The following is a 27792-nucleotide window of genomic DNA, read 5'->3' as shown; positions in this document are numbered from 1 at the left end:
TATGTTGCGGCAGGGGGCCTCCTTCCATCCGGATCCAGAGTGGTTCCACCTCACCGCCTGGCTGTTATCCGGAGGGACTTAGACCTGCGAGGGTATGACCCAGACACAGTGGAAATCATTCTGAAGTCTAGAAGGGGGTCTACCAATCGGATCTACGACCATACTTGGTCCAAATTTCATCAGTGGTGCTCGCAGGAGGGCTTATCCCCCCTGTGTCTTCCCATACACAGGATAATCGCCTTCCTTATGAAAGGTTTTCACCAAGGTCTCTCTACCAGCACCATCCGCCGCCATCTGGCCGCTATCTCTTCCGTCTTGGCGGGGCCTCGCAGGCAGCCCCTACGCTCCCTTCCAGAAATCCAAGAATTTCTAAGAGGAGTGGCCAATCTCAGGCCTTCTAAAATCCACAGATATCCAACCTGGGACTTGCCACGGGTTCTCCACTCTCTTACTCAAGCACCTTACGAACCCCTGAACTCTGCGTCCCTCAGGTACCTATCCTTCAAGGTAGCATTCCTGGTGGCGATTACTTCCGCCCGACGCATATCTGAGTTGGCAGCCCTTTCTATCAGACAGGACCTCTGTCAGTTTCATCAGGATAAGGTGGTTCTGCGGCTGGACCCCACCTTTCTACCCAAGGTCAGTTCCATGTTCCACAGATCTCAGGATATCGTTTTACCTTCTTTCTGTCTCCAACGAGAGCATCCCCTGGCGATTAGATGGCACACTCTAGATCTCACTAGAGCGCTAAAGATTTATATCCAACGCACAAGATCCATCCGGAGATCTGAAGCACTCTTCATAGCCTACCATCCCAGATCCTTGGGATCCAGAGTGTCTTCCACAGTAATAGGTCGTTGGATCAGAGGGGCCATCTCAAAGGCCTACGAGACAGCTTCCCTCTCCATTCCAAGGAATATTACAGCGCATTCCACCAGAAGTGCTGCCACATCTGCCGCTTGGGCGACTCAGGCTCCGTTGGAAGAAGTCTGCAAAGCAGCCACTTGGGCCTCGCCAAATTCCTTTATAAAACACTACAAGATTGATTCGTACGCATCAGCAGACGCTGCCTTCGGAAGAAGAGTACTCCAATCCGTTATCTCTCACGATAGCAATGTACTCCCACCCTAGGGACCTATCTCTTGGGTATGTCCCATGTGACTGCTGGACCCACTCCTTCAGTACGGAGAATAGGCGTTGATTGCTTACCTGAACGCCTCTTCTTGTACGGTGAGTGGGTACAGCAGTCACTTCCCTCCCTTTGTGTGGTCTTCTTTACCTTCTATTCTAATTTCTTATAACACATGAGAGTTGAACATTAAAGAGCTTCACTACTGAGCCTAGTCTACGGATTCGCGAATTCTGGGGAAGGGGCGGATCCAGCAGTCTTTTTTAATACTAGGCTCAGTTCCAACGGATTGGACAGGAGCAACCCATGTGACTGCTGTACCCACTCACCGTACGAGAAGAGGCGTTCAGGTAAGCAATCAACGCCTATTCTCTCTTCTTTCCCCTTCTTTGATCTGTCAACACTTTCTTCTTCTAATTCTTTTTCTTCTTGGCTTAGTGACTCTGCTTCTGTACTACTTTCTCCTTTATTCAGATGTTCCACAATAAACTTATCCACTTGTTCTGTTGTCTCAATTGTAATTTCCTTTCCTTTCCATATGATCAGTACTCCCTCTGGTATTAACCATCTAAATTGTATATCTCATCTTATTAGTTTTGCTGTAAAATAATGTAAGTCTCTCCTCTTCTCTTGTATTCTTTTCGGTACTTGCTTCAATACTATTATATTTTTTCCCTTGTATGATAACAGTTCTCTTGTGTTTCTATATATTTCGTCTCTCGATGTTTTTTTAATCTGACATGAATTTCTCTGGGTAATTGATGACACCTCATATAATTAGTTTGGACTTGATATACTTCATCAATATATCTACTCAAATCATCCTCATCTATCTTTAATTCTTCTGAGAAAATTTCTAGAACTGTCCCAAATATGTTTTCCCCTTTTTCTTCTGGAAAATTTTGTAATCTTAAATAAAAAGAAGCTTTTTCAAACTCCAATTAAGCAATAGCAGCTTCTAATTCCTTATTGGCTCATTTTAAGTTTCTCTTCCTTTTCATTTACTCTTATTTTAGTATCTTCTGTTATCTCTTCTATTTTTAAAATCTTAGTTTCATGTATATTTACTGTCTCTTGTATTCCTTCTAATTTAGCATTTAATTTCATAAAATTTTCTTGTTCTTCAAATTTTTCTTTTGTCTCTTGAAGGTTTTGTGAGATTGCCTCCTCCGTCCTAATCATTGATTCTGGCTGTCTAAACATAAATTCCTGTATTTTATCTAAGGAATTTTGCAAAGTTTGTAATGAAGGGGTTTCTACTTTGTTTTCTGCCTTGATAAGGTCTGATGGAGAGAAGGACTTGTACCTTTTAAAAATTGTTTTAATTACTGTTCAGGGAGCTGCCATATTCTTCTTTCTTCTCTCCAATATTCCTTTAATATTTCTTTAATATATAATTCTATTTCTTTATTATATCCTTTCCTCAACTAGAACTGCTAGAAGAGAGAAGGGATCCAATGTTTTGTCTGGCTAAGTTATAACTAAATAATACTATCTCTACCAAATAATAAATCAATTCCAAATCCTTGTCAAGTTAGTCATATCTCCTTAATAAAATCTTAATATTTTACTCAGCTAACAATTAATTATTCAATTAATTCTATATCCCCATAGTTAAATCACTTTGTCAGCTGCTATAGTCAGTATTTAAGAAAAATAAAACTCCTTTATAAGGTTCAAAATTTATCATAAATCAGAACTGAAAGCAGTCAAGGTTAAAGCAAAGACTGGAGAAAAAGGTGTGATACATGCATATATCAAACCCCTTTTTGACCCCCCCCCCCCTTTTGGAGAATGGCCAATCCTTATTGTCCATGACCATCAGGTGGACGCATCTTCACCCCACGTCACATTTCTGGAATGTAACTTCTAACGGTCTCCTCCAGGTTACCAGGTTTCAAAAAAAGCGAAACTTATCTCACTGTGCAGGACCTCCTGCTCTCTTCCCTCCCTCAATCCCCAAGATCCCTCCCCATTACTATTGGCAACCAAGCGTAGAAATATGCAGAAACATAGCGAAGGTTGACATACTTATAAGCATTCAAACCTTTATATATTCCAAATTCACTTATTAAGTTTAGTTATTAAATTACTAAATAGGCAATACAAATGATTATACCAATCTATAACTTATTCAATATTAGAAAGAAGTTGACTCCCATATTCCCAAATACAATTAATTCAAATTAATAATTAATTAATTCAGATCAAATATTCAAATAACTAGAATAAAATCAGCTTTACATAATTAGAAAATACAATGTCAATTCAGTATATATTCACTAACCATAAAGTTTATTAATATAATTCAAAGTGAAAGCAAGGTAAGTATAAGGTATAAAGTCAATTTTTAAATGTCTTTTCTCATATATGAATCAGTTTTTAAATGTCTCACAGGCACACGGAAGACCTGAGATTCAGCTTACGGTTTGTAATATCTTAACCGGAACAAATCAGTTTCAAAGTTTAACACAATCTCAATTTTTTAATAGATTTTAAACAGCAATTATCCTTGCATAGTCATTCAGTCTCAGTCTTTTCTAGGAATACAATAAGATTTTCTTACCCTTTCAAATTCAATTTGTATTTTATATTTTCCTCAGAAGTAACAAAAGCGAAGAAAGAGGAAGTAAGATGTCATCGTTGCTTATTATTATGTCCGGTTCAAGCACACTTTAACAATTTAACTTTAACAATCTGCAGACTCTCGATTGCCTTTCGCCTCCTTTTTAATCAAGGATCATTAGATCCTACCTCCACCGCTCAACTTGACGCCAACTGATCGGCTTACTGATTTGCGATCTTTCTTTTCTTCCCTTCTCCTCCATTTGGTGGGGGATGTCAGCCTGTCACACGCTCTCTCTCACAACAATGTCAAACAACAGTATCACTCCATCACTCTCAATCACTGCTTTCCAATCTTAGGAGCTCCTCTATCTTCCTATTTCGATTATACAGCTCAGAAAGATTCCAAGAAGACTCCGGAAAAAGAATTTAAGTAGATTTGCCATTCTCTGCCTCCTCTCTTCCTGGTGTTTTAAATGGGCCGCCATGTCTTTGAACCAGCAGATCACTAGTTTCTTCTCTGCTCGGCCCAAGGAATTAATAGCCTATATCTGCACGGGTTTGCATTCCACACGCAGAGTACAGCATCTTCCCCTTCTGATGCTCCCCTTTCTAAGGTTTGCAATTGCAATCTTGAGCATCCAGAGCAGAGAAATTTGTGCTGAAAAGCAGCGGTTGACTTTTCAGCCCCGCATCAGCATAGCGCCACCCCAGAAGTGTTAAAATCTATCTCTTGAAAGAACATTTTGTCACTAGAGAGAAACTTTTTTATCTTTTAACCCTGCTGTTCTGTTCGAGTCTGTGCAACACAAATTCAAAGTTTGAGACCCTGTAAAAAAATTTCCCTGCATTTCTGAAACTTGAAATTTCATGACTTTTCATCATTTCAGGGGTTCTCTCTATGATAATATTTTTTTTGGGGGGGTTAGTTTTTCCTGGGCAAAAAAAAGTCACACTTGTACTGTTTATGAGACTGTGTGACTCGCACCGAAAATTCTTTATTTTAAGTGCTTATATTTGGTCAATTTTAAAATTTCTTTCCCTTGGAAACTAGGTTGAACATTTCTGCACAAAAATGAAATGAAAATTGAAATAAAAAATAATGCTTATTGGTTAATTTTGTTCATAAAAGCCCACCCGCCCCCTTTTTTGTGATTTTTTTTTTTCAATTTATAGATAGTTTAGCCTGCAAAATGTGTACAATTTTAATAAATTTGGTGTGGGATTACTAGTTTGAACATTCCTGACCATAAGAAAAATATAAATGAACTGAAAAAAATGATGCTTATTGGGTTTTTAAAATCAAAAATAAGCCCCTCACAGCTTCTTGCAACCATTTTAATTTTAAATTTTTTTTAGGCTCCAAATCCAAAATATTTTTAATATCTTAGGAATTGATTTACTCAATTTAAGGGAGCTAAGCCGAAGCGACACAACGGACTCCTGAAAGCTCTGGGGTAGCCTATTGAACCACGGCTGATTGGGGTCCCACAATGTGGACTATCCTGGCTTGGAGAGTCAGGTGAGAGAGGGGAACATCTGGGGAACCGCAGGATATCGCAAAATCCTGCAGGAAGCCAGTCCCCTGACCAACAGCCTGCTGGAAGTAACCTGTTACCTGAAGTTTCGGAAATGGAAGCTGAGGGGATTATGACCATCCATAAAGCCATCTGGTGAGAGAATTGTTTGGGGTTTTTAAAATCTGGACTTTGGAGAGAAGAGATATATTGGAGGTTTCTTAAAATCTGATTTGGAACTGGGTTTTTGTCGGAGCGACGTGAAAACACCGGAACTTTGATTTCCGGCTCAGCGGCGGGGAAAGCTTTTTGCATTGGCGTCTCTCCTGAATGCTGCATTTAAAGTGCCAGAACAATATGTTAACAGTGTTTTGTAAAGTGCTACAACGCTAAAGAAACTGATATTTTAAAGAGAAAATTATTACTGCATGTTTGGGCTGGATTTTCAGCATCTTTTACTGTTTTTCTTTCATATTTTCATGTTTTAAGATATTTAAAATACTTTGGTTAGATTTTTTTGCCTTAAAAGATTTTTTTGCCTTAAAAGGCTTATATTGCCATATATAAAAGGCTTATACTGCCATCTAGTGGCAAGAAGTTAAAAGAAAATGTACAGGCTGCAGCGTGGGAAAGTGGCCTTGATACCTCGCTATACTTAATAACAGCCAGGTGCAGCTTGATGACTCAGTGTGTTATTCCTACAAAGTGATAAACAGTTTTTTTTTCTTCTCTTTTGAAAAGTACAATAACTCTGCTTCTTGGTTTGAGGCTTCTGTATGACAATTCAGCTAAAAGACCCTTAAGGGTTATACTTATAATCCTATAATCAATAAACATAGTGGATATATATATTACACACTACAATTTTTACACCCAGCTACTTTTTCAATTGAAACCATGATTTTATTTTAACCATAATTCAAGTTTATTTTTAAAAAAATTAATTAATTTTTATATTAAAATTAGCCTGGTGCTATTTGGAAGCTATCAGGAGAAAGTACAGAGCTACAGAGACTGTGGTGTATGGAGAGCTGGAGATGTCGCCCGGTAAGAAATATAGACACTGGAAATACTGGAGGGCGAATGGGGTGACCGACGAAAGCCTAGGGCATGAAGAGTCCGAAATAACAGCAGTTGAGGTATTGAGATAGGAACTGGGGATGCTGGCCGGTGGCAGCGGCCGACATCAAAGAGACCACTGTACCTAGAGACTCCGATACCTATGTTGGACTTTTCTAGAATACAGCCAGCTTAGGGCTTTACAATTTTTTCGCCTTGGTCTTTTGTCTGCGTTTTAAGCTGCTTAATTCCAGCAGTCACATCTGCTATAGCTAATTGCATTTCTTTAAATTGTTCACCCATCAATCCAAATAACATTAAAATTTTATCCATTTTCTCCCCCAGCTCAGCAGTGCCCACCATCTTTTCTTTGTTCTTTATTCACGGTTTTAGACTGAAGATTCCAAGCGTCTCCACCTCTTCCAGGCTGTTCTCTCCACATTTTTATATTCTCCTTTAGTTTATCTTCCTCTCAATCCACTTTTCTTTTAGTTTGAGAGGGTTTGTCAGGGGTTTTAATTACTTTTTCAACTCACATTTAGAGAGCATCCTGTGGAAGCGTCTAATCCCCTTGGCGGTGCATGCGCAATGTGCGCGTACGCTCTTACTGACAGAGAGCATGCACAGTTTAGAAACTTCATTGTAGCACCCTAGGGTTTTTTTTCCAAATTGCTTTAGGAAAGGTGGTGGCAATTTTAATCATAAAATCCCTTTTAATTTTCGATTAATCATGCAGTTGCCATGTGCCCTTTCTCTCCCCCCGCCTCCTTTGCTCTGAAAACTTGCTTTGTATACACACCACATACACACCATGAAAAGAGACAAAATGAGGCAGAGATAGTCATCCATATGGAAAATTGCTTATCTGCTAATGAAATTATAATAGCTTTCCTACCTGTGACTGTGTATGAGTGCATTTGCAGCCAAACCATCAGACCAGCTGTTGGTGAAATTAAAAACATTGACCTGTGGATAGTTCTGAGTTGATTGACGAACCCAGCTTAATAAGATCTTCTCACTGTTTGTTTGTTGCAGTCCAGCCATGATGCTTTTCATAACATTTTTTACCTAGTTTACAACACAGAATTTCAACATTAGCTATATTTGTTTATGAAGTCAATCCATTTCCCTTCTGTAAACCAAGCCTTTTCAATTTCATTTTAGCTTTTTTTTTGGGGGGGGGGGGAAGTTCAGCCCAATTATTCATAAGTCTAATACTCTCTACTGAGAATCTGGCAAACTGAAATAATTTCTACACATTTAGTGCAATAAATTAATAACTTGCAGAAATAAAACAGGTTTTAATTTCAATACATTTGATGAATAGAATATCAATCAAATTATAGATATGGGCATAATAAGAGGTAAACTTGGAGTAATTTTATCTTCAACAATGACAAACATGTGCCTTTCAAAAATAAGTTCCAGATATTGAGCTTTGAATGCTCTAGAAAGTGTTGCTGGAGATAAACTATGGATCAATATTGCCTCCCTCGCTCAAGGTTTTTCAATTGATCATGAGGAAATTGCTTTTTTATTTGTAGAACATAAAGTTTTGGTTTCATATATCAAGGAACATAATGCAATAACATGAAACTGATCCTACATATATCCTTATATCTAGAGGCTATTCATATGATGGAGACAGAGAGGGAGAGAAAGGAAACATCAAGATTTGTTTCTAGAGAAGCAGCCATATTGCGGCTCTCAAACTAACTATCTATCACATTAGTTAGAAAATAAAATACTGGGACATCATGTAAATGTAGTCTTAAGAAGTGAAATAATTTTGTTTTTATTTTCATTGTGTTTTTGCTTGTTTTAGCAGTGATATTATTATTATTTAGAAATAATAATAATAATAATAATAATAATAATAATAATAATAATAATAATAATAATAATAATACATTTTTCCTCTGATTGATATGTTGGGAGCCAGAATCCTAATGCAAGTAGCAACAGAAGAGTGAATTAGACAGAATCATGATAATACTTTTTCATTAAATTATTTCTTCCCATACATTTGATTACTTGACATTTGTTTCATAATTTATGAGGTATCTAAAAATGGCAATTTGATAATAACCTCTAGGGAAAGGTCTAAGACAGTGATGGTGAACCTATGGCATGGGTGCCACAGGTGCCATGCAGAGCCAAATCTGCTGGAATGCGAGGCGCTGCCCTGGCTCAGCTCCAACATGCATATGTGTGCCAGCCACCTGATTTTTGGCTAATACAGAGGCTCTGGGAGGGTGGTTTTCATTTCCAGAGAGCCTCCAAGGGGGTGGGAGAGGGTGTTTTTACCCTCCCCTTGCTCCAGGGAAGCCTGGGGAGGGTGAAACACAAGCCTACTGGGCCCACCAGAAGTTGGGAAACAGGCCATTTTCAGCCTGCAGAGGGCCTCCAGGGGATGGAGGAAGCTGTTTTCCCCCTCCCCAGGCATTGAATTATAGGTGTGGGCACTCGCGCATGTGCGATAATGCACGCCCACTCTCTTTCGGCACCCAAGGGAAAAAAGGTTCACTATCATTGGTCTAGGATGTTTAGGCACCACCCTTACACAACCCTATCCCAGTAGAGAATGTCTGAACTTTGCTCCCTGGTGAACTGCATTTTTACACCTTACATTGCAGTAATTCTCAATTGGAATTAATAAAAGAAAAAAAATTTCTATATTTGAATATTCCTTAGTATAGCAAAATAAGAGTCCAAATTCCTTGTTTCATCAACATTCTGCTGCAAGTCTATATTCAATAGTTACTTTACTGTCACTTGATTATTAACCGTATATACCATATATCCTACAGCTCTTCCAAAAAATTATATTCCAGTCGAAAATCCAACCAATCCAAGAGTCAGTTTATTATTTCTTATGCACAATATCTATACTGTAATGTGCTATACCTTCCTTTGCAGCCAGCTCCAGTGAGTGTTGATTTGGAGTGAGAGTTCCTGGTCTCAACCTCTACTTTGCATGGTGCCACAAGACTCAGTATTTTTACACTTACGTTTAAGAACTCCATGAAACTGCTGGGAAAAGTCATATTAGCTTTAGGGCCATTAGTTTCTGAATCTAAATCTAGAAAATATCAAAATTGCACAGGATCTATCACTCCCTGAAACTATTGTCCGTGAACTATCCCTAGTTACCACAATTTGCTTCTTACTCTGCTACAGAGCTCCTGACTATGACATCACACATACAAACAAATTATCTGCACTACTAATGTGGGCTACACACTGCCCACACCCCATCATCTTCCTCGGAGATTTATTTATTTCATTTTATTTATGTATTTATTGTTAGAGTTGAAAGGGACCATGCAGGTCATCAAGTCCAACCCCCTGCCTGAGCAGGAACCCTATAGCACCCCAGCCAAATGGGAGTCCAATCTCCTCTTTAAAATGTCCAGGGTATTGGAGTTCACAACGTCCACTGGAAGGTTGTTCCACTGGTTGATCGCTCTGACCGTCAGGAAGTTCTTTCTTATTTCAAGGTTGAATCTCTCCTTCATCAGCTTCCAGCCATTGTTCTTCATCCGGCTCTCTGGTGCCCTGGAGAATAAAGTGAACCCCTCCTCTCTGTGGCAACCCCTTGTATACCTGTAGGCTGCTATCATGTCCGCTCTGGCCCTCCTTTTCTCTAGGCTATCCATACCCAATTCCAGCAGTCTCTCTTCATAAGTCTTGGTTTCTAGTCCCCTAATCATTTTGGTTTCTCTTTTCTGCACCTTTTCCAGAGTTTCAATGTCTCTTTTGAAGTGTGGTGACCAGAACTGAATACAGTACTCCAGGTGTGGTCTGACCAGGATGTAGTAGAGTGGTATTAAGACTTCCCTGGTCTTGGGAGTGTATTCCCCTGTTGATGCAGCTTAGGATTGTATTGGCTTTTTTGGCCACTGCTGCACATTGTTGGCTCATGTTTAGTTGATTATCCACCAAGACTCCGAGATCTCTTTTGCAGTCGCTACTGCTAAGTGGGGTTTCTCCCAGGCTGTATATGTGTCCAGGTTTTTTTTTTTTACCTAAGTGAAGGACTTTGCTCTTGTAGATGCTGAACATCATTTTGTTAGTATGGGCCCACTCTGTTAGTCTGTCCAGGTCTTTCTGTATTTTGAGCCTGTCTTCTAGGGTATTGGCTACGCCCGCCAGTTTGGTGTCATCTGCGAATTTGATTAGTTGCCCTTCTATTTCCTTGTCCAGGTCATTGATGAAAATGTTGAAGAGCACAGGGCCCAGGACAGAACCCTGTAGTACCCCACTGCCTACCTTCTTCCATGTGGATTTGGAACCGTTGAGGACAACTCGTTGAGTGCCGTTGGTCAGCAAACTGTTAATCCATTTGCATGTGTTGTAATCTACCCCACTTTTTTCTAATTTGTTGATTAGGAGATTGTGGTCAACTTTATCGAAAGCTTTGCTGAAGTCTAAGTATATGAGGTCCACTATGTTGCGCTGGTCTACTGATTTGGTTATGGTGTTGAAAAATGATATGAGATTGGTTTGGCATGATTTGTTTCTGACAAACCTGTGTTGGCTGTTGGATATTATATTGTTTGTTTCCAGGTAGTGGCAAAGATGGGTTTTTTTCTCCCTCCAGTATTTTTCCAGGTATACACGTCAGACTAATAGGTCTGTAGTTGCCTGGATCCGTCTATTTACCTTTTTTGTGGATGGGAACTACATCAGCTCGTTTCCAGTCTTCTGGTAGGTCTCCAGTGGCCCAAGATTTTTGGTAGATGAGGAGAAGAGGTTCCGTTATGGTGTCTGCAAGTTCTTTAAGGACTCTGGGGTGGAGTCCATCTGGTCCTGGTGATTTGTACTCATTGAGCTCCCACAAGTAGTCCATAATAGTAGCTTTATCTGCGTTGAGTTCGGTTCTGGGGCTGTTTATTGCAGTTAAGTTGTAGGTTGGTTGGTGATTTCTTTTTGTGTGAAGACTGATGTAAAGTAAGCATTGAGCAGCTGTGCTTTATCTCTGTTGTCTGTGATTTCATTACCGTCTTTATTTTTTAGTATAGTGACTGTTTCCTTGATTTTCTTCTTGTTGTTTATGTGATGGAAGAAACTTTTTTTGTTGTCATTAACTTTCATTGCAAGGCATTGTTCATGTTGAGCTTTTGCTGTTCTTATTTTTTGTTTGCAGGTTCTGGCTGTTTGCTGATATTCCGCCTTGGTTATGAGTCCTTCTTTCCATTTTTTGTATTTGGCTTTTTTTCCTTTTACGTTGTCTGCGAGGTCCTTGTTTAGCCATGCTGGTTTCATTTTAGTTTTTCTGCTTTTCTTTTTCGTGGGGATTGAATTGTTTTGGGCCTCAATGATGGTGTTTTTTAGGGCCTCACAGGCTTCCTGTGTGGATTTACTCTTTAGAAGTTCCTTCCAGGTTTTTTTTTTCAGGTTTGCTCTGAGCTTGTTAAAGTCCGCTTTTCTGAAGTCTGGGACTGTAGTGGAGTTGGGTATAGCAGTTACTGATTGCACAATGTTGAATTTTAGGATGTTATGGTCACTCTCACCTAGCGTCCCTTCTTCTTCTATTCCCTCTCTCATTTGTTCCCTGTTTGTTAGAATGAGGTCTAGTATTGCAGTCCCTCTGGTTCCTGTTTCCACTTTTTGAGTTAGAAAGTTGTCAGCAAAGCTGGTGAGAAATCTGTCAGACTTTCCACTTGGCGCTAAGTTTGTTTTCCAGTTAATGTCGGGGTCGTTAAAGTCCCCCATTATTGTCCTGCTGTGCTTGTTGCATATTAAGTGGACCTTAAATGACTGTGGCACAGAACCTGTACATTCTACTATATTTAACACCATCACCAGTCTGGGACTTGACCAACAGTACTAGATTAGAAACTGTCTGGATCTCATCTTCTGCAAAAGCGAAAGTGCAATATATGGCTTACAAATAAAAGAACCATTTTCCAGCAGTGACCACAGCATGATAAACTTCAATCTAAACCTAAGCCACATTAAGATCCACCCAAAAAATGTGACACCGAAATTCAATTTCAAAAAAGCAAGCTATGAACTCATTGAAGCTCATCTCTCAACATTAAACTGGCAAATTTTATTCTCTAACTGCACCACTACTGATGACATCTACAACACATTCATGCTCGAGATGAAAATAATTATCAGACTTTAGTACCACAAACATCTACTTCAATCAAAAAAAAGAAAAAACCCTTCCCATCTTAATAAGAAAACTACAAACAAGAAAAAAAATCTCTCTGGAGAAAAAACAAAAAAGGACAAGTAACAAACTTCAAAAGTTGTTATAAAAGCATATGCAACCAAATAAAAGCAGAATGTCTCAACTTCCATAGCAGACAAGAGTAAAACCTCCTATGCACCAAATCTAATTGAGCCTTCTACGACTTTGTCAACAACAAACTCAAGGACCCTAGACCCATCCCACCTCTCAAAGTACCCAACAACAAAGAATACCATGATCCAAAGCTAACCTCCCCAACTCATTCTTTGGATCTGTCTTTGTTAACAGTAACGGTTCATCCCCCAATTTCATCAATTGCACCTCAAACTCTCTCAATGACCTAACCCAAGTAGACTTTACTGAAGACCAAGTTGAAAAAGCATTATGTGACCTCAAACCTTCTCTATCAGTCGGATCTGACGGTCTTTGTGCATACTTCCTAAAAAAGCTCTCCTCTGTTATAGCTGAACCACTATGCATAATTTTTGAAAAATCCTTCAGAACCAGCACACTTCCCAAACTATGGTCTACAGCACTGGTCATTCCCATCTTCAAAAAAGGAGACCCCTCTCTTGTCGATAACTATAGACCTGTTAGAATTCTAGAAAGACCGTTACCTTAAGCAAGGTGCTCAGCCCGCTGGAACTGAGCCAGGACCTTCCGGAGGTGATGGTTATTAAAATACAGACAGAGCATGTTCGAATGAACTAAACTTTTATTAGAAAAGTAGAAAATAAAATTTGTCTGAAGAGACATAAAATGGCACATCTACATGGTTAATGAAGATGAAGCGTAATGGAGATTCTCTAAAACTAGAGACCGCCTTCTTCTCCAAGAAGGAGCATGTGAGCAAACAGGTTACATCACAAAGGAGGAGCTACATTAATAAACAGAGTTAACTATCTAACTACTGGATGTTTCTTAATGTCTTTGGAGGCTGTCAAATTCACAGCGTGACAAGACCAATATCACTATGCTGCGTCCCATGCAAAGTCATGGAATCAATCATAAATCATTCAATTACTCTCCATCTTGAAACTAATAATCTGCTCTCCAACAAACAATTTGGATTCAGGAAAAAAACTATCCTGCAATCTGTAGCTCCTCCACTGCGAAAACATATAGACAACTCATCTTGATCAAGGAAAATCTATAGATGCAATTTATATCGACTTCTGCAAAGCCATTGATTCAGTGGTCCACGACAAAGTACTCCTAAAACTCAAATCCTATGGCATCTCAGGATCCCTCCACAACTGGATCACTGCATTCCTGTCAAATAGACAACAAGTGGTTAAAATTGAAAGCACCATATCCACCCCTATCCCTGTTAAAAGCGGTGTCCCTCAAGCTAGCGTACTGGGACTTATGCTCTTTATTCTCTACATCAATGACCTTTGTGGTCACATCACAAGCAATTGTGTTCTCTTCGCAGATGATGTAAAACTCTTCAACACCACCGACAACACAACTATTCTCTAAAAAGACCTAGACTCTGTTTCTGATTGGTCTAACACATGGCAACTCCAAATCTCAACCAGCAAATGCTCTGTCCTACACATCAGCAAAAAGAATTTGAACTCCAAATATAAACTGAATAAACAAATTATCACAGATAACCCCCACTTGGTTAAAGACCTCAGAGTACTAATAACAAAAGACCTAAGTGCCAAAGCCCACTACAACTACATCGCCAAGAAGACTTTAAGAGTTGTTAACCTTATCCTACGCAGCTTCTGCTCTGGCAATCTTACATTATTTACCAGAGCTTACAAAACTTTCGCTAGACCCATCCTAGAATACAGCTCATCTGTTTGGAACCCATACCGCATCTTGGACATTAACCCCTCAAAAATGTCCAGAGATACCTCACTAGAAGAGCCCTTCATTCCTCCACTTGTAACAGAATACCCTATGAAACTAGACTTTCAATCCTGGGTTTAGAAAGCTTAGAACTACGACGTCTGAAACATGATCTAAGTATTGCCCACAAGATAATATGCTACAACGTCCTGCCTATTGATGACCAGGGCCGCCGATAGGGTGGTACTACTGGGAGTGGCGTCACGGGCCCGGGAAAATTGGAAAATGGGGGGGGGGCGCCCGCCAAAAACTCCCCAACCCAGATTGCGATGGGGAAAAGCGCGCCAAGGAAAGCAAAAGGACCAGAGACACCTCGCCAAACTTCGCCTCTGCGGAGCTTCTCTGACCGCGGCCCGCACCTTCTTCCCACCCCCGCGAGGAAAGAAGGCAGGGAGGCCGGCAGACAGGCAGGGAGCCCCGATCGCAGCCGCGGAAGAAAGCGCGGGGGTGACTTGCCCTCCGAAAGCCGAGCCGCGCTGCTGGGGAAGCCGGGAGAGGACTGAGCCTGGCCGGCTTCTCTGCCGGCCTTGTGTGTCCCACAAGGATTGCGAGGGCAAGAGAGCAGCGCCTTTCGGCCTCCGGAGGTGCTGGGCCGGGGATTCGGGGCGGGGGCCGTGAACACCGCCCGCCGCCCGGAGCCAATCACCTTCCTGCTGCTGGCGCTGGGAGCAGGTATTTTGCGCAGCCTCTCCTTCCTTCCCTCCTTCCATTTCTTTCATTCCTCCTCTCTATTTTTATTTCTCATTCATTCTCTTTCTTTCTTTTTTCTTTCTTTCTTTCCTTCCTTCTTTCTTTCCTTCTTTCTTTCCTTTTTTCTTTCTTTCCTTCCTTCTTTCTTTCTTTCTTTTGTTTCTTTTTCTTTCTTTCTCTTTCTCTCTTGCTCTTTCATTCTTTTTTTCTTTCTCTTGCTTTCTTTCTTTCTCTTTCTTTCTCTCCTTCCTTCCCTCCTTCCATTTCTTTCATTTCTCCTCTTTCTCTCTTTCTCTCTTGCTCTTTCATTCTTTTTTTCTTTCCCTTGCTTTCTTTCTTTCGCTTGCTTTCTCTCCTTCCTTCCCTCCTTCCATTTCTTTCATTTCTCCTCTTTCTCTCTTGCTCTTTCATTCTTTTTTTCTTTCTCTTGCTTTCTTTCTTTCTCTTGCTTTCTCTCCTTCCATTTCTTTCATTTCTCCTCTTTCTCTCTTGCTCTCTTGCTCTTTCATTCTTTTTTCTTTCTCTTGCTTTCTTTCTTTCTCTTTCTTTCTCTCCTTCCTTTCCTCCTTCCATTTCTTTCATTCCCCCTCTCTATTTTTATTTCTCATTCATTCTCTTTCTTTCTTTCTTTCTTTCCTTCTTTCTTTTGTTTCTTTTTCTTTCTCTCTTGCTCTCTTGCTCTTTCATTCTTTTTTTCTTTCTCTTGCTTTCTTTCTTTCTCTTGTTTTCTCTCCTTCCTTCCCTCCTTCCATTTCTTTCATTCCCCCCTCTCTTTTTATTTCTCTTTCATTCTCTTTCTTTCTTTCTTTCTTGCTCTTTTTCTTTCTCTCTTTTACCTTCCCTTCCTCTATTTCTTCTTTTCTTTCTCCTTCCTACCTTCTTCCCTCCCTCCCTTCCTTCAGTCCTTCCTCTCTTACTCTCCCCTTTCATATGTTTCCTTGCTTCCTTCCTCTGTTCCTGTCCCTTCCCCCTTTCTTTCCTTCCTTCCCTCCCTCCATTTCTTGCTTTCCTTCTCCTTCCTCCCTTCTTTCCTCCCTCACTCCCTTCTTTCACTCCTTCCTCTCTTACTCTCCCCTTTCACCTTTCCTTGCTTCCTTTGCACCCTTCCTCTGTTCCTGTCCCTTCCCTCTTTCCTTCCTTCCTTCCTACCCTCCGTCCATTCATTCACCCATTCCTCTCTTGCTCGCCCCTTTTACCCTTCCTTCCTTCCTTCCTTCCTTCCTTCCTTCCTTCCTAGCTCGCCCTCGCCTTTCTTCCCTTCCTTCCAGATGGGAGTGCCCCCTCAAGACACCTGCCTGACTGCTGGTACCCTGCTTTTTCTCCCCCCTCGTCCTTTCCAGCTCCTCGCCGGTGGCTGCCGGGTGTGGGATCCCCCTTCCCTCTCCCCTCGCTAGAAAGCACTTGGTTTTTTGTCAACAAGAAGGGAGAAGTGCCAAGGAGCCGTAAATAAGCCTCGCTCCGCCTGACCGATGCCAGGAGGATCTTTCTTTCCCTTGTCACTCCCGCTTCTTTCTTTCTCCTGGATGAGTCCACACAATCGGCTTAACCCAGTTCCTGAAATAGCCTATGGCAGTGCTTCCCAACCTTGACAACTTGAAGATATCTGGACTTCAACTCCCAGAATTCCCCAGCCAGCATTCGCTGACTGGGGAATTCTGGGAGTTAAAGTCCAAATATCTTCAAGTTGCCAAGGTTGGGAAACACTGACCTATGGGACCGCCTCGCTTGGCGTGAAGCGGGAAATGATCCCCGGGGGATGGAGTGGCTTGGCGACTTAAAATAGTTTTAAAATGGCGGGGGGGGGCCAGACACTTAGGCTGTATGGGGCCCCCAAATTCCTGATGGTGGCCCTGTCGATGACTACTTCAGCTTCAACCAAAACAACACAAGAGCTCACAACAGATTCAAGCTAAATATTAACCACTTCAAACTTGACTGTAAAAAATATGACTTTAGCAATCGAGTGGTTAAAGCATGGAACTCATTACCGTTCTCTGTGGTGTCATCACCTAACCCCCAACATTTTACCCTTAGACTATCCACAATTGACCCCCCAAGATTCCTAAGAGGTCAGTAGGGCCATGCATAAGCGCACTAGCGAGCCTTCCGTCTCCTGTCCTACTGTCTCACCTACATCTCCTATATCTTCTCTTCTATCCCTCTAATTTTTCTTCTATTCCCTCATTGATATATCCTATTCTTATATTTTCTCTTCTATTCTTTCCTTGATATATTTTACTTTGAGTGTATCCTCTATAACTTTCATTGTGGACAAACAAATAAATAAATAAAAATAAATAAGCATTCCCCATCTTTAGTTCTGAAGGAGGTGGCACTGCTCCAGACAGACCCAGTTCTTAATTTGATGATCCTTTTGATCCCATAATTGCTCTCACAAAAGAGAAAGTAGTATTATGGCTAGGAAGGCTTTTGAGCAATTTCGGGTGGTGCACCGGAAAACCATTTCTGGGTATGAAGGCTCTACATTAATCACTCATGCCTTGCATACCTGAATAGATTACTGTAATGTGCTTTACAAAGATTTGCCCTTGAATTGTATCCAGAAGCTTCAACTAATACAAAATGAGGCAGTGCAGACAGCTACATGAATCAGGCACATTACACCTCTACTCTGTGAGGTACATTTCTAATTAGTTTTCTTCTGGATTCAATGTAAGGTGCTAGTAATGAACTATAAACCCCTATAAAGCATTGGGTTGGGGCAGGGGTTAGCAAACTTAAATGGTCAGAGCCATTCTGGCCTGTTTCCAAGAGAAAACAAAACACCCAGAGCCACAAAACCTGAGTGGGTGTGGCCAACTCGATATAACCTAGTCAAATATCCCCAAAACCACACCTACCCAAGTTTTGTGGCTCTGTGTTTTCTATAGGAAATAGGCAATGGAGCAATGAGCACAACCTGTGTTGGAGGCTTCCCTCCCCCTCTCCAGTCCCCCTGATTGGCTGTAGTGGGGCTAGGAGGGTGCACACAAGAGGATAAAGAGGAGGAGGTTGCGATCTTTGCTCTGCCGCTTTCCAAAAGAAAAAAAACAGCTGGCAAAAAGCCTGGAAGAAAGCAGACAGTGTTTCACAGAGTGAGAAGAGGCAGAGAGCAAGAGAGAATGACACACACAGAGAGAGACAGACACAATCTCTCTCTCTCTCCCTCTGTATCCTTCTCTCCCAATCTCCCCCTCTGTGTATCACTGTGTGTGTCTCTTCTGTCTCTCTTACCCCCTCTGTGTATCACTCTGTGTGTTTTCTCTCTCTCTCTCTCTCCCCTCCCCCATCTCTCTCTGCTACAGCTGGGCCAAGCCAGCAAGCTCTTTATGAGTGCTTCATCACCCCTTTTCTTTCTTCTTTTCAGGAAATCTGGGCTGGCAGAGGAGCAATTGCCAGCAGTGGCTTCCCTTCGGCTGATCATTCTCCCTCTCCTTCTCCTCTTGCAACCTAGAACCTTGCAATGATTTTGCACCTAGAGAGGAGGCAGGAAAGGGGACTGGGAATCCAGCTTCCCTCTGGCTCCTCTTCCTGCTCGCCTAAGGTCTATTAAGCCAGAGCTGAGGAGATCCCCTTGCAGGGAAAGACACTCAACAGGAAGCAGCTTCTCTCATGCACCAATGCACCAGCTATTGCCTTGCGGTGTTATTCCCCCACCCCCAGCAGCTCTTCCAGCGCAGAGGGTGCAAACTCTAGCCTTAAGTGGCAAGAAGTTAAGGATGCCTTACATGCAGCAAAGGCAGGTACAGGGGCACTTTGCTCCTGCACTCTCCAGTGACCCTTCTCCTCTCTTTTTGCGACATCCTGGCCAGCTTTAGCTAAGACAGGAATATGCGCAACACGGGAATACCCTTCCTAAGCAAGCAAGCAACCCCTTGTGCACACCTTTCCTACATTTTGGCACTCACTTGAGGAGGGTCTCCCCATGTGTACGCATGTTCCCAGCTCAACCACAGCTGGGCAGGGGGTCATGAGGGGACAAGGGAGGTGGAGGATCACCCAAAGGGAAATGTCTGCCTCCTCTGGCAATCGTTCCTCAGCCTGGATTTCTAAAAATATCCCAAAAAGTACTAAAAGCAGCAAGGGGTGGAACCAACCAGTAATTGGATAGGGAGCCACAGCAGAGGGCCCAAACAGCTGCCTGTGGCTTGTGAGCTGTGCTTTACTGATCCCAGGATTGGGGTACTTAATGAACTTTTCCCCATTTACATCTACACATCCTATCACTTCTGGCAGAAAGGATATCCACAATGTCACCTAAGAGAATGAACAATAACAGCCTTTTCTGCCAGAGCATCTTTTATTTGGAACATCATTATTTTGAGGTTAGCCTAGCTCCAGAAGACCCTGAATACATACTGTAATTTTGACATCTGGCCTGGGGATCTATTGATATAGAGACACCAAAGTGGTTATATTATTAGAAAAATGAATGGTGCTCTCCCATATATTATTGTTAATTGTTTTAATGTTTTAATAAGTGCTTGCTGTTGTTTTGAGGGGGGGGGGCTCTTTTATTTTTTAGCTTTGTAAATCACCCAGCATCATGGAAATAAAATAGGCAGTTACATAAATTTAACAATATATAAATTCTAAATAAAGAGCTACATTAATGTCCTTTGTTTATTATTCATACACCCCACAGCTCTTCTAGAAACAATAATTTGATACCTGCCAGTGAAGAATTATACTCCAGACCAATCCAAGGGTCAATTTATGATTTCCATCCACAATATCTATACTACCAATATTTACCAGATCTACCTGTTAGAGCAAGACAAAACAGAATAAAAGACAGAAATTAAGAAATGTAAATGTTTTTCTTTGCAAAGTAAAAGTAATAAATCAGAAGTAAATGGGTTTATATTTCCAAGCAAATGGCAAAATATATTATTGCTGAATTAATATAATCAGACTTCTAAAAGTCATCATATTTGAAAACATGTACACATTCTGAGGTAAAGTCTGTGTTTGCATATTTATCTACCATTTAGCTTGTAGAGAGGAATAATTAAATTTATTTATTTATTTATTGGATTTGTATGCTGCCCCTCTCCATGGATAAATATTCGACCATTTATTGACAGAATGCAAACATTTGAAGTCACTAGCGGAAAATGAAATTGGCAAGAATGTAATATGCAGTGGTAACTCTACTTACAAACCTAATTTGTTCCATGACCAGGTTTTTAAGTAGAAAAGTAAGAAGAAGCAATTTTTCCCATAGGAATCAGTGTAAAAGCAAATAATGTGTGCGATTGGGGGAAACCACAGTGTGGGTGGGGGCCCTGTTTCCTCCCAGGAGATTCCTAGAGAGGCTCCATGGAGGCCTCTCCTTGCCTTTTCTGGTTACAGTTTCGGAGGCTCAGGTTTGTAAGTGGAAAATGGTTCTTGAGAAGCAAAAAAAATCTTGAACACCCGGTTCTTATCTAGAAAAGTTCGTAACTAGAGGCATTTGTAGGTAGAGGTACCACTATACTACAAAATAAACATACTTTTAAATTATTAATATGCTTTTTAATAAAATGTTTTGGCAGCACTGTGAAAGAGATCTTGCAAAAGCAGCTATATTTATAACTCTTTTCATATTATGCACTTAAAAAAAAATCCAGTAATAATTCTGAAAATGTAGGAAAGAAATGGAATAATAAAGGCAGAAATAACACATATGAATTCCATTAATTTATGCTTAATATAAAATATTTATATATTATTTCCCTTGTAAAGATTTTTTAGATATTATTTTGCATAAATTCTCAATCCAGAAAAATTGACCATATTTTTATTTGAATATTTCATCTATGATTCCCCCATATTTATCTGTCCTAAGATTCTACCAGTTGATATATTTCTACAAGTGTCAACTTATAAAATGTGGAGATTCTCCTTTACTTGAGTCTTCCATTTAATTTTCATACTACAGTATTAACTTTCAAAATTCAAACCTGCTGCATACAATTTCTCCCTTAACAGGACTATATTTTCATATTTCTTTACTTTATCACATATACTTTAATGTGACCAGACGTCCCGCTTTTTAACAATTTTTCCCCGTGTCCCGCCGCATTTTTAAAAAGTCCCGCTTTTTAAAAAAAATGCACCACAAACTTCCGGCCACCCCAGTCCTTCGCAGCCTGGCAGCCGCAGTACAGTGATCCCTCGAGTATCGCGAGGGTTACGTTCCAAGACCCCTCGCGATACTCGATTTTTCGCGATATAGTGGTGCGGAAGTAAAAACACCATCTGCGCATGCGCGCCCTCGCGCATGTGCAGATGGTGTTTTTTACTTCCGCACTTGGGAAGACCCCCGCCCAACAGCTGAGGACCCGCCTGCCCGCCGCCGCACCGCTCGTGCCGCCGCTGCTGGCGCGAGCAACGCCGCTTCCCAGCTGAGTGGCGCGAGCAACGGCGTGGGTGGGCGAAGGGCGGGCGCGCGGACAAGGGGCGCACGAGCGGCGTGGCGGCCGAACAAACGGCGGCCGCACGAGCAACGCAAGCGGCGTGGCGGCCGGACAAATGGCGGCCGCGCCTGGCGGCAGCACGAGCAACACGAACGGCGTGGCGGCCGAACAAACGGCGGCCGCACGAGCAACGCAAGCGGCGTGGCGGCCGGACTAATGGCGGCCGCGCCTGGCGGCAGCACGACACACAAACAGCGTGGCGGCCGAACAAACGGCGGCCGCACGAGCAACGCAAGCGGCGTGGCGGCCGGACAAATGGCGGCCGCGCCTGGCGGCAGCACGAGCAACACGAACGGCGTGGCGGCCGAACAAACGGCGGCCGCACGAGCAACGCAAGCGGCGTGGCGGCCGGACTAATGGCGGCCGCGCCTGGCGGCAGCACGACACACAAACAGCGTGGCGGCCGAACAAACGGCGGCCGCACGAGCAACGCAAGCGGCGTGGCGGCCGGACAAATGGTGGCCGCGCCTGGCGGCAGCACGAGCAACACGAACGGCGTGGCGGCCGAACAAACGGCGGCCGCACGAGCAACGCAAGCGGCGTGGCGGCCGGACTAATGGCGGCCGCGCCTGGCGGCAGCACGACACACAAACAGCGTGGCGGCCGAACAAACGGCGGCCGCACGAGCAACGCAAGCGGCGTGGCGGCCGGACAAATGGTGGCCGCGCCTGGCGGCAGCACGAGCAACACGAACGGCGTGGCGGCCAAACAAACGGCGGCCGCACGAGCAACGCAAGCAGCGTGGCGGCCGGACAAACGGATTCTCCTCCGACCTGCCCTCACCTTAGCTTCCAGCTGATGCTTCGATCCTTGGAAGAGGCCAGAGCGCCTTTCTGCACCACACTCTGCGCTCGGGTTCCTTTCCGGAAGATGGAAGTTTCTCTCCTTCCATCCTTTCTAGCAATACAATACTCGATGGTTAAAACCATTTTAACCATCGAGTATTGTATTGCTAGAAAGGATGGAAAGAGAGAAACTTCCATCTTCCGGAAAGGAACCCGAGCGCAGAGTGTGGTGCAGAAAGGCGCTCTGGCCTCTTCCAAGGATCGAAGCATCAGCTGGAAGCTAAGGTGAGGGCAGGTCGGAGGAGAATCCGTTTGTCCGGCCGCCACGCCGCTTGCGTTGCTCGTGCGGCTGCCGTTTGTTCGGCCGCCACGCCGTTCGTGTTGCTCGTGCTGCCGCCAGGCGCGGCCGCCATTTGTCCGGCCGCCACGCCGCTTGCGTTGCTCGTGCGGCCGCCGTTTGTTCGGCCGCCACGCTGTTTGTGTTGCTCGTGCTGCCGCCAGGCGCGGCCGCCATTTGTCCGGCCGCCACGCCGCTTGCGTTGCTCGTGCGGCCGCCGTTTGTTCGGCCGCCACGCTGTTTGTGTTGCTCGTGCTGCCGCCAGGCGCGGCCGCCATTTGTCCGGCCGCCACGCCGCTTGCGTTGCTCGTGCGGCCGCCGTTTGTTCGGCCGCCACGCCGCTCGTGCGCCCCTTGTCCGTGCGCCCGCCCTTCGCCCACCCACGCCGTTGCTCGCGCCACTCAGCTGGGAAGCGGCGTTGCTCGCGCCAGCAGCGGCGGCACGAGCGGCGCGGCGGCCGGACAAGCGGCGGGCAGGCGGGTCCTCAGCTGCTGGGCGGGGGTCTTCCCAAGTGTCCGGCCGCCATGCTGTTCGTGTTGCTCGTGCTGCCGCCAGGAGCGGCCGCCGTTTGTCCGGCCGCCACGCCGCTCGTGTGCCCAATGTCCGCGCGCCCGCCTTTCGCCCGCCCACGCCGTTGCTCGCGCCACTCAGCTGGGAAGCAACGCTGGGGTTTCCCCGCCGCCCACGCAAAGGGGAAACCCCGGCAAGAGGGGGAAGACCCAGGGAAGCCGCCCAGCAGCTGATCTGGCCAGGGGGAAGCAAACTCCACCATCTACGCATGCGTGGCCATAGGAAAAAAAAAATGGCGCACATGCGCAGATGGTGTTGTTTACTTCCGGGTTGAAAAATCGCGATATAGCGTTTCGCGAAGATCGAGATCGCGAAACTCGAGGGATCACTGTATCTACTTCCCCCTTCAGATGCTCTTGCTGCAAGACTCCTCAGGGGGAGTTTAGCACTGATCAAAAGGTAATGTTTCTGCCGTTCCGCCCCCACAGCTCACGCTCCTTTGGGAAATGCCTCCCGAGATATAGCTTGGGGGGGAGGAGAGCCACTGCTTCAGGAAGGTTTGGAATTGCTTTTAGTGAAAAAGGACGTGGATTTCTCTGGACTGCAAGGTACTAGAATATAATGTAATAAAGTTGCGATGCATCTTTTCTTTCCTCCTTCCAACCGAATACTCTGCTCCCTTCGATCGCGTTATGCCACGAGCGGAAAAAAATAAGTTTATTGTTCTGCCTGCTTCTCCCTCCCCCCTCCCTCCTTCCCTTCCCCCTTTTCTCCTGGGTGCAAGAATGAGAGTTTAGTAGTAGTACGGGCTGGAAAAGTAAAAGAAATATAGGGGTGTGCTGGCAGTTGTCAAAATAACCCCTCGACCCTACATTATCACCCTCTGGAAAACAAGCCGGCACGCTTGGCAGCCTGTGCTCAGGAAAGTAATCCAATGCCTGCAAGCCAATATTGCCTGGGATATTGTGGAATGGCAGCTCTGACTTTACAGATGGAATCCGGCTGCGGGTGCAGGGAAAAACAAAACAAAACAAAAAACTGGGCAGAAATGCAAGGATTCCATAGATCCATTTTTTAAAAAATATGTGATTCCCCAAAGGTACGCAGAGGTATTGCTTTTGCGAAATTGGCGTCCTGAAACATAACTTCAACAGCTAAACTGCTGAATATAACCCTGCAAATTTCCCCAACGTTGTAATTTTTGGATATGTCTGGAACTCTCATAATATTTAGACATCATCCCTTGCAACAGAAGTGACAAATTTAGGGAGCAAGGCATGGTGAATAAAAGTGCAGCCTCAAGCCCCGTACCTATAACTTTGAAAAAGATGTACAGTACGGTATTTTATGGATATGTTTACTCATCTAAGGAACTGTCAACAACAATACCAAATTTTTAAAGTTATTTTGACCCCCCCTTTCTCATACTTTCCCTATAATCTGCTTTACCCCCATTTCTTTGAGAGTGATACTGGTATGACCTTTTTCGCTTCTTTGGTACATTACAACATGTATTGATTTGGTGAACATGGGGATGAATGAATGCATGTGGCTGAGGAAAATAGGGTAACTCAAACCCCAGAACTGCTGACATGGTGTTATTTGTACCATTTTCACCTAAAAGCGCTATCTGGCCCATGTGGTTCCCAGGAATTCCCATCCTAGTTTGGAAGGTGGTAAAATCACAGGGGCTATAATTTGGGGACAGGTTGCACCTTCCTCTTTGAAAGTGGTAATGTTCAGTTCCAAACATCTGGTGGTTTCACAGAAAGCCTTTTAAGATATGAAGGAATATTTTTTAGACAAACTAACTTTTTATGGAAGGGGCTTTTCAAGAAACAGCTAATTTTCACAGATGCATACAATGGATTTAGAAAGTAGCCCCTGATGACAATTGATTATTTCTTAGATTTCTATTTATCCATAGCCAGCTGCCATTTCTTTCCCACAAGACTCCTGTTCACGCACACACACGCACACGCACGCACACACACACACACAATCTCTCTTTTGTGTGTGTGCTTATGAGAAGATAATGATGTCATATTAAGAAATTAATATTACATTTCACTGTGTACTGTTTTTATGTATTGTGCATTTGTTTTTATTATTATTATTATTATTATTATTATTATTATTATTATTATTATTATTATTATTATTATTATAAAAATCAATACAATTATATTTTTTTTAAAGAAACCCACCCAACCCACACCCCGGTCAATGGTGTCCCACTTTACCAATGTTAAAATCTGGTCACTTTAATATACTTAGATGATGTTTTTGCCGAATACTTCATTTCTGAGTCTATTACTAATTATTCTAACCAAATTATTTGATCTCTGTGTATTGCTTAACCTATAATTAACACTTCCATTGATGTTTCTGCCTCATCAATCATAAGCTCTCATTTCTTCATTAGAGACAAATTATTTAGCCATCTAGGAAGTCATTTACTACATGTATCATACAAACATTTTCCTGAGGCTTTCTATTAATACATTATTCCTCCCAATGAAGGGCTACCAAAATTTTTACTACCACACTGTGGGTGTGGCTTATACAGGAGGCCTTGCATTTTCCTTCAACATCTTTCAGTGCAAATTGGGTGCTCTGGGGTGGAGCTCCATTTTCGCTACCCCACTGCATCCCCCCCCCCGCCAGTCCGGGCAGTAGCCCACCTCTGATTCCTCCCCACAGTTCTAGAACACAAAAATCCCAAAGCTGATATATCCACATTATATTCATTTTATGCATCAGCAATTATATAGCATCCTAAGAAAATATTTGTTAACAGAGTGAAATATTTATGGGATGCTGATGTGAAGAGGAAAATTGGTCACAAGGATAAACAATATTATCATATTTAACTGTTATCTCAGTTTTCTTTTTCAATTTTTACAATATTGTGGATTTTCAGAATCCACTTTTTATAAGAAAAAAGTTCAATCTGGAACCCTAATTATCTTTATGATCTCCTGTTTGTAAATAACAGGTTCCGCACTAAACAAAGAAGTATTCAAAGCACAATGTTCAGATAGTTACAAATAAGAAATTGGCCCACTAAGCTCTTCAAAGCTGCAGCTGCTTTCTGATATAATTTCACAATGCCTAATGTATTTCAGTACATCATTAAATATGAATGATTAAAAAGTAACTGTTTTATGGAATGTATAGGGAAAAGATAAGTATATATTTTTTATACATATAAATTGAATAAATATTTTTTTAAACCATTTCCTGAATGTATTGCAGTTTGAGGCTACATGCTTTGATCTCTCATATTTCATGTGATTATGCTAAATCTTATCCATAATGAAATGTATTTCAGAAACAACCTTGTGGGTTTTTTAAAAATATATATAATTTATTTATAAATACAGGAAAAAAAGGGGAGGGAAGGGAAGTATGAAGAGAAGAAAAAAAGGGGGGGTAAGGGAAAGGGATACAATATCAAGGAATTTGGAAAAATAGTAACATTATACATCATGGTACGTAAATTTCTTAGTGTCATTATAATATTTCTCAAACTATGTAAATGAACAGTATCCTTATTATTACCAATTATATCTTAAATTGTAGTAGTAAATCTTACGTCCTGTTTCCAATGAAATATCAATTTCTAATACATGTATATACGTATACGTATTGGGTAATAATAGATAAATAAAGATGATTTATAAAAAAAGAAAGTAAGAGCAAAGGAGTAAGAAGATTTTAAAGTTTTTACAAATATAAAGATTTAGGGTTGAGAAAGAAAAAAAAAGAGAGAAAAAGAAAATGTGAAAACAGAAATCTGCGTATGGCACAGACGTTTTTAGGTGATATGACATTGTGTAAGGAGATAATAGGAGGTGTATATGTATAATGTAGTAAGTATATTTTTGTATGTAAAGAAAGAAAATATAAGAGTTGATATAGGTATTAGTAAGTACATTTGTGTTAATATAATATATAGTGTATAATCTATTAATTTAAAGACGGATAAAAAGAGATATGATATAGAATCTTTTTCGAATTTGATTACAATTTAGTTGATTTTGGAATTGTTTTGTAAATTAATTTGAGTCAATTTTGAACGTTCAGAAATAAGATAAGGTTATTACTTTCGTAATATAAGAGTTTAATATTTTTTTGCTGAAACCCATTTGTACCAATTATCCCATATTTTATAATATTCTGAATCTTTTTTATTTTGAGTTTCCATTGCTATTTTGGACATTTCCGCACACTCTATAATTTTGGTGATGACTACCAGTAGTGGTGGTGTTTTTTCCTGTTTCCAAAAAAGGGCAAATGAAATTCTTGCTGCAGTCAAGATTTGTAAGATGAGATATTTTTGTGTTTGTGTAAGGTTTTGCCTAAATATACCGAGGAGGTATAATTCGGGTTTAAATGGTAGGGTGATTGACATGACTTGGTCTATTAAGTTTTTAATGGTTATCCAGTATTTTTTCGCATGTATGCAGGTCCACCATGCATGGTAGTATGTTCCAGGTTTTATTTTGCATTTCCAGCAATTAGGGGGGAAATTAGGAAACATTTTAGATAATCTTGCTGGGGGCAAATGCCATCAATAGAACATTTTTAGTTGGTTTTCTTTATAGGACATTGCTATGGTCATTGCCCAGGTTCGCCTGGTGCACCAGTTGCGGCCCTATCTGGACC

General features: G+C 42.1%; 1 protein-coding gene across 1 annotated transcript in view; it reads right to left on the bottom strand.

The window, feature by feature from the left end:
* Positions 1-27792, bottom strand: part of LOC139167142 (dystrophin-like) — a 1540372-nt gene that overhangs the window by 1505187 nt on the left and 7393 nt on the right. Inside the window, exons 2-3 of the mRNA XM_070751563.1 lie at positions 19700-19792; positions 7166-7338 (exon numbers count right to left, since the gene is read on the bottom strand). Of these exons, the coding sequence (XP_070607664.1) occupies positions 7166-7326 (161 nt within the window). The 5' untranslated portion in view covers positions 7327-7338; positions 19700-19792. The remainder of the gene's footprint in view (positions 1-7165; positions 7339-19699; positions 19793-27792) is intronic.

The sequence above is a fragment of the Erythrolamprus reginae genome, chromosome 4, assembly GCF_031021105.1.
Source record: "Erythrolamprus reginae isolate rEryReg1 chromosome 4, rEryReg1.hap1, whole genome shotgun sequence".
NCBI lineage: Eukaryota > Metazoa > Chordata > Lepidosauria > Squamata > Dipsadidae > Erythrolamprus > Erythrolamprus reginae.
Note: the sequence above shows the minus strand (reverse complement) of the source record. Positions and strands in the feature narration are given on the sequence as shown.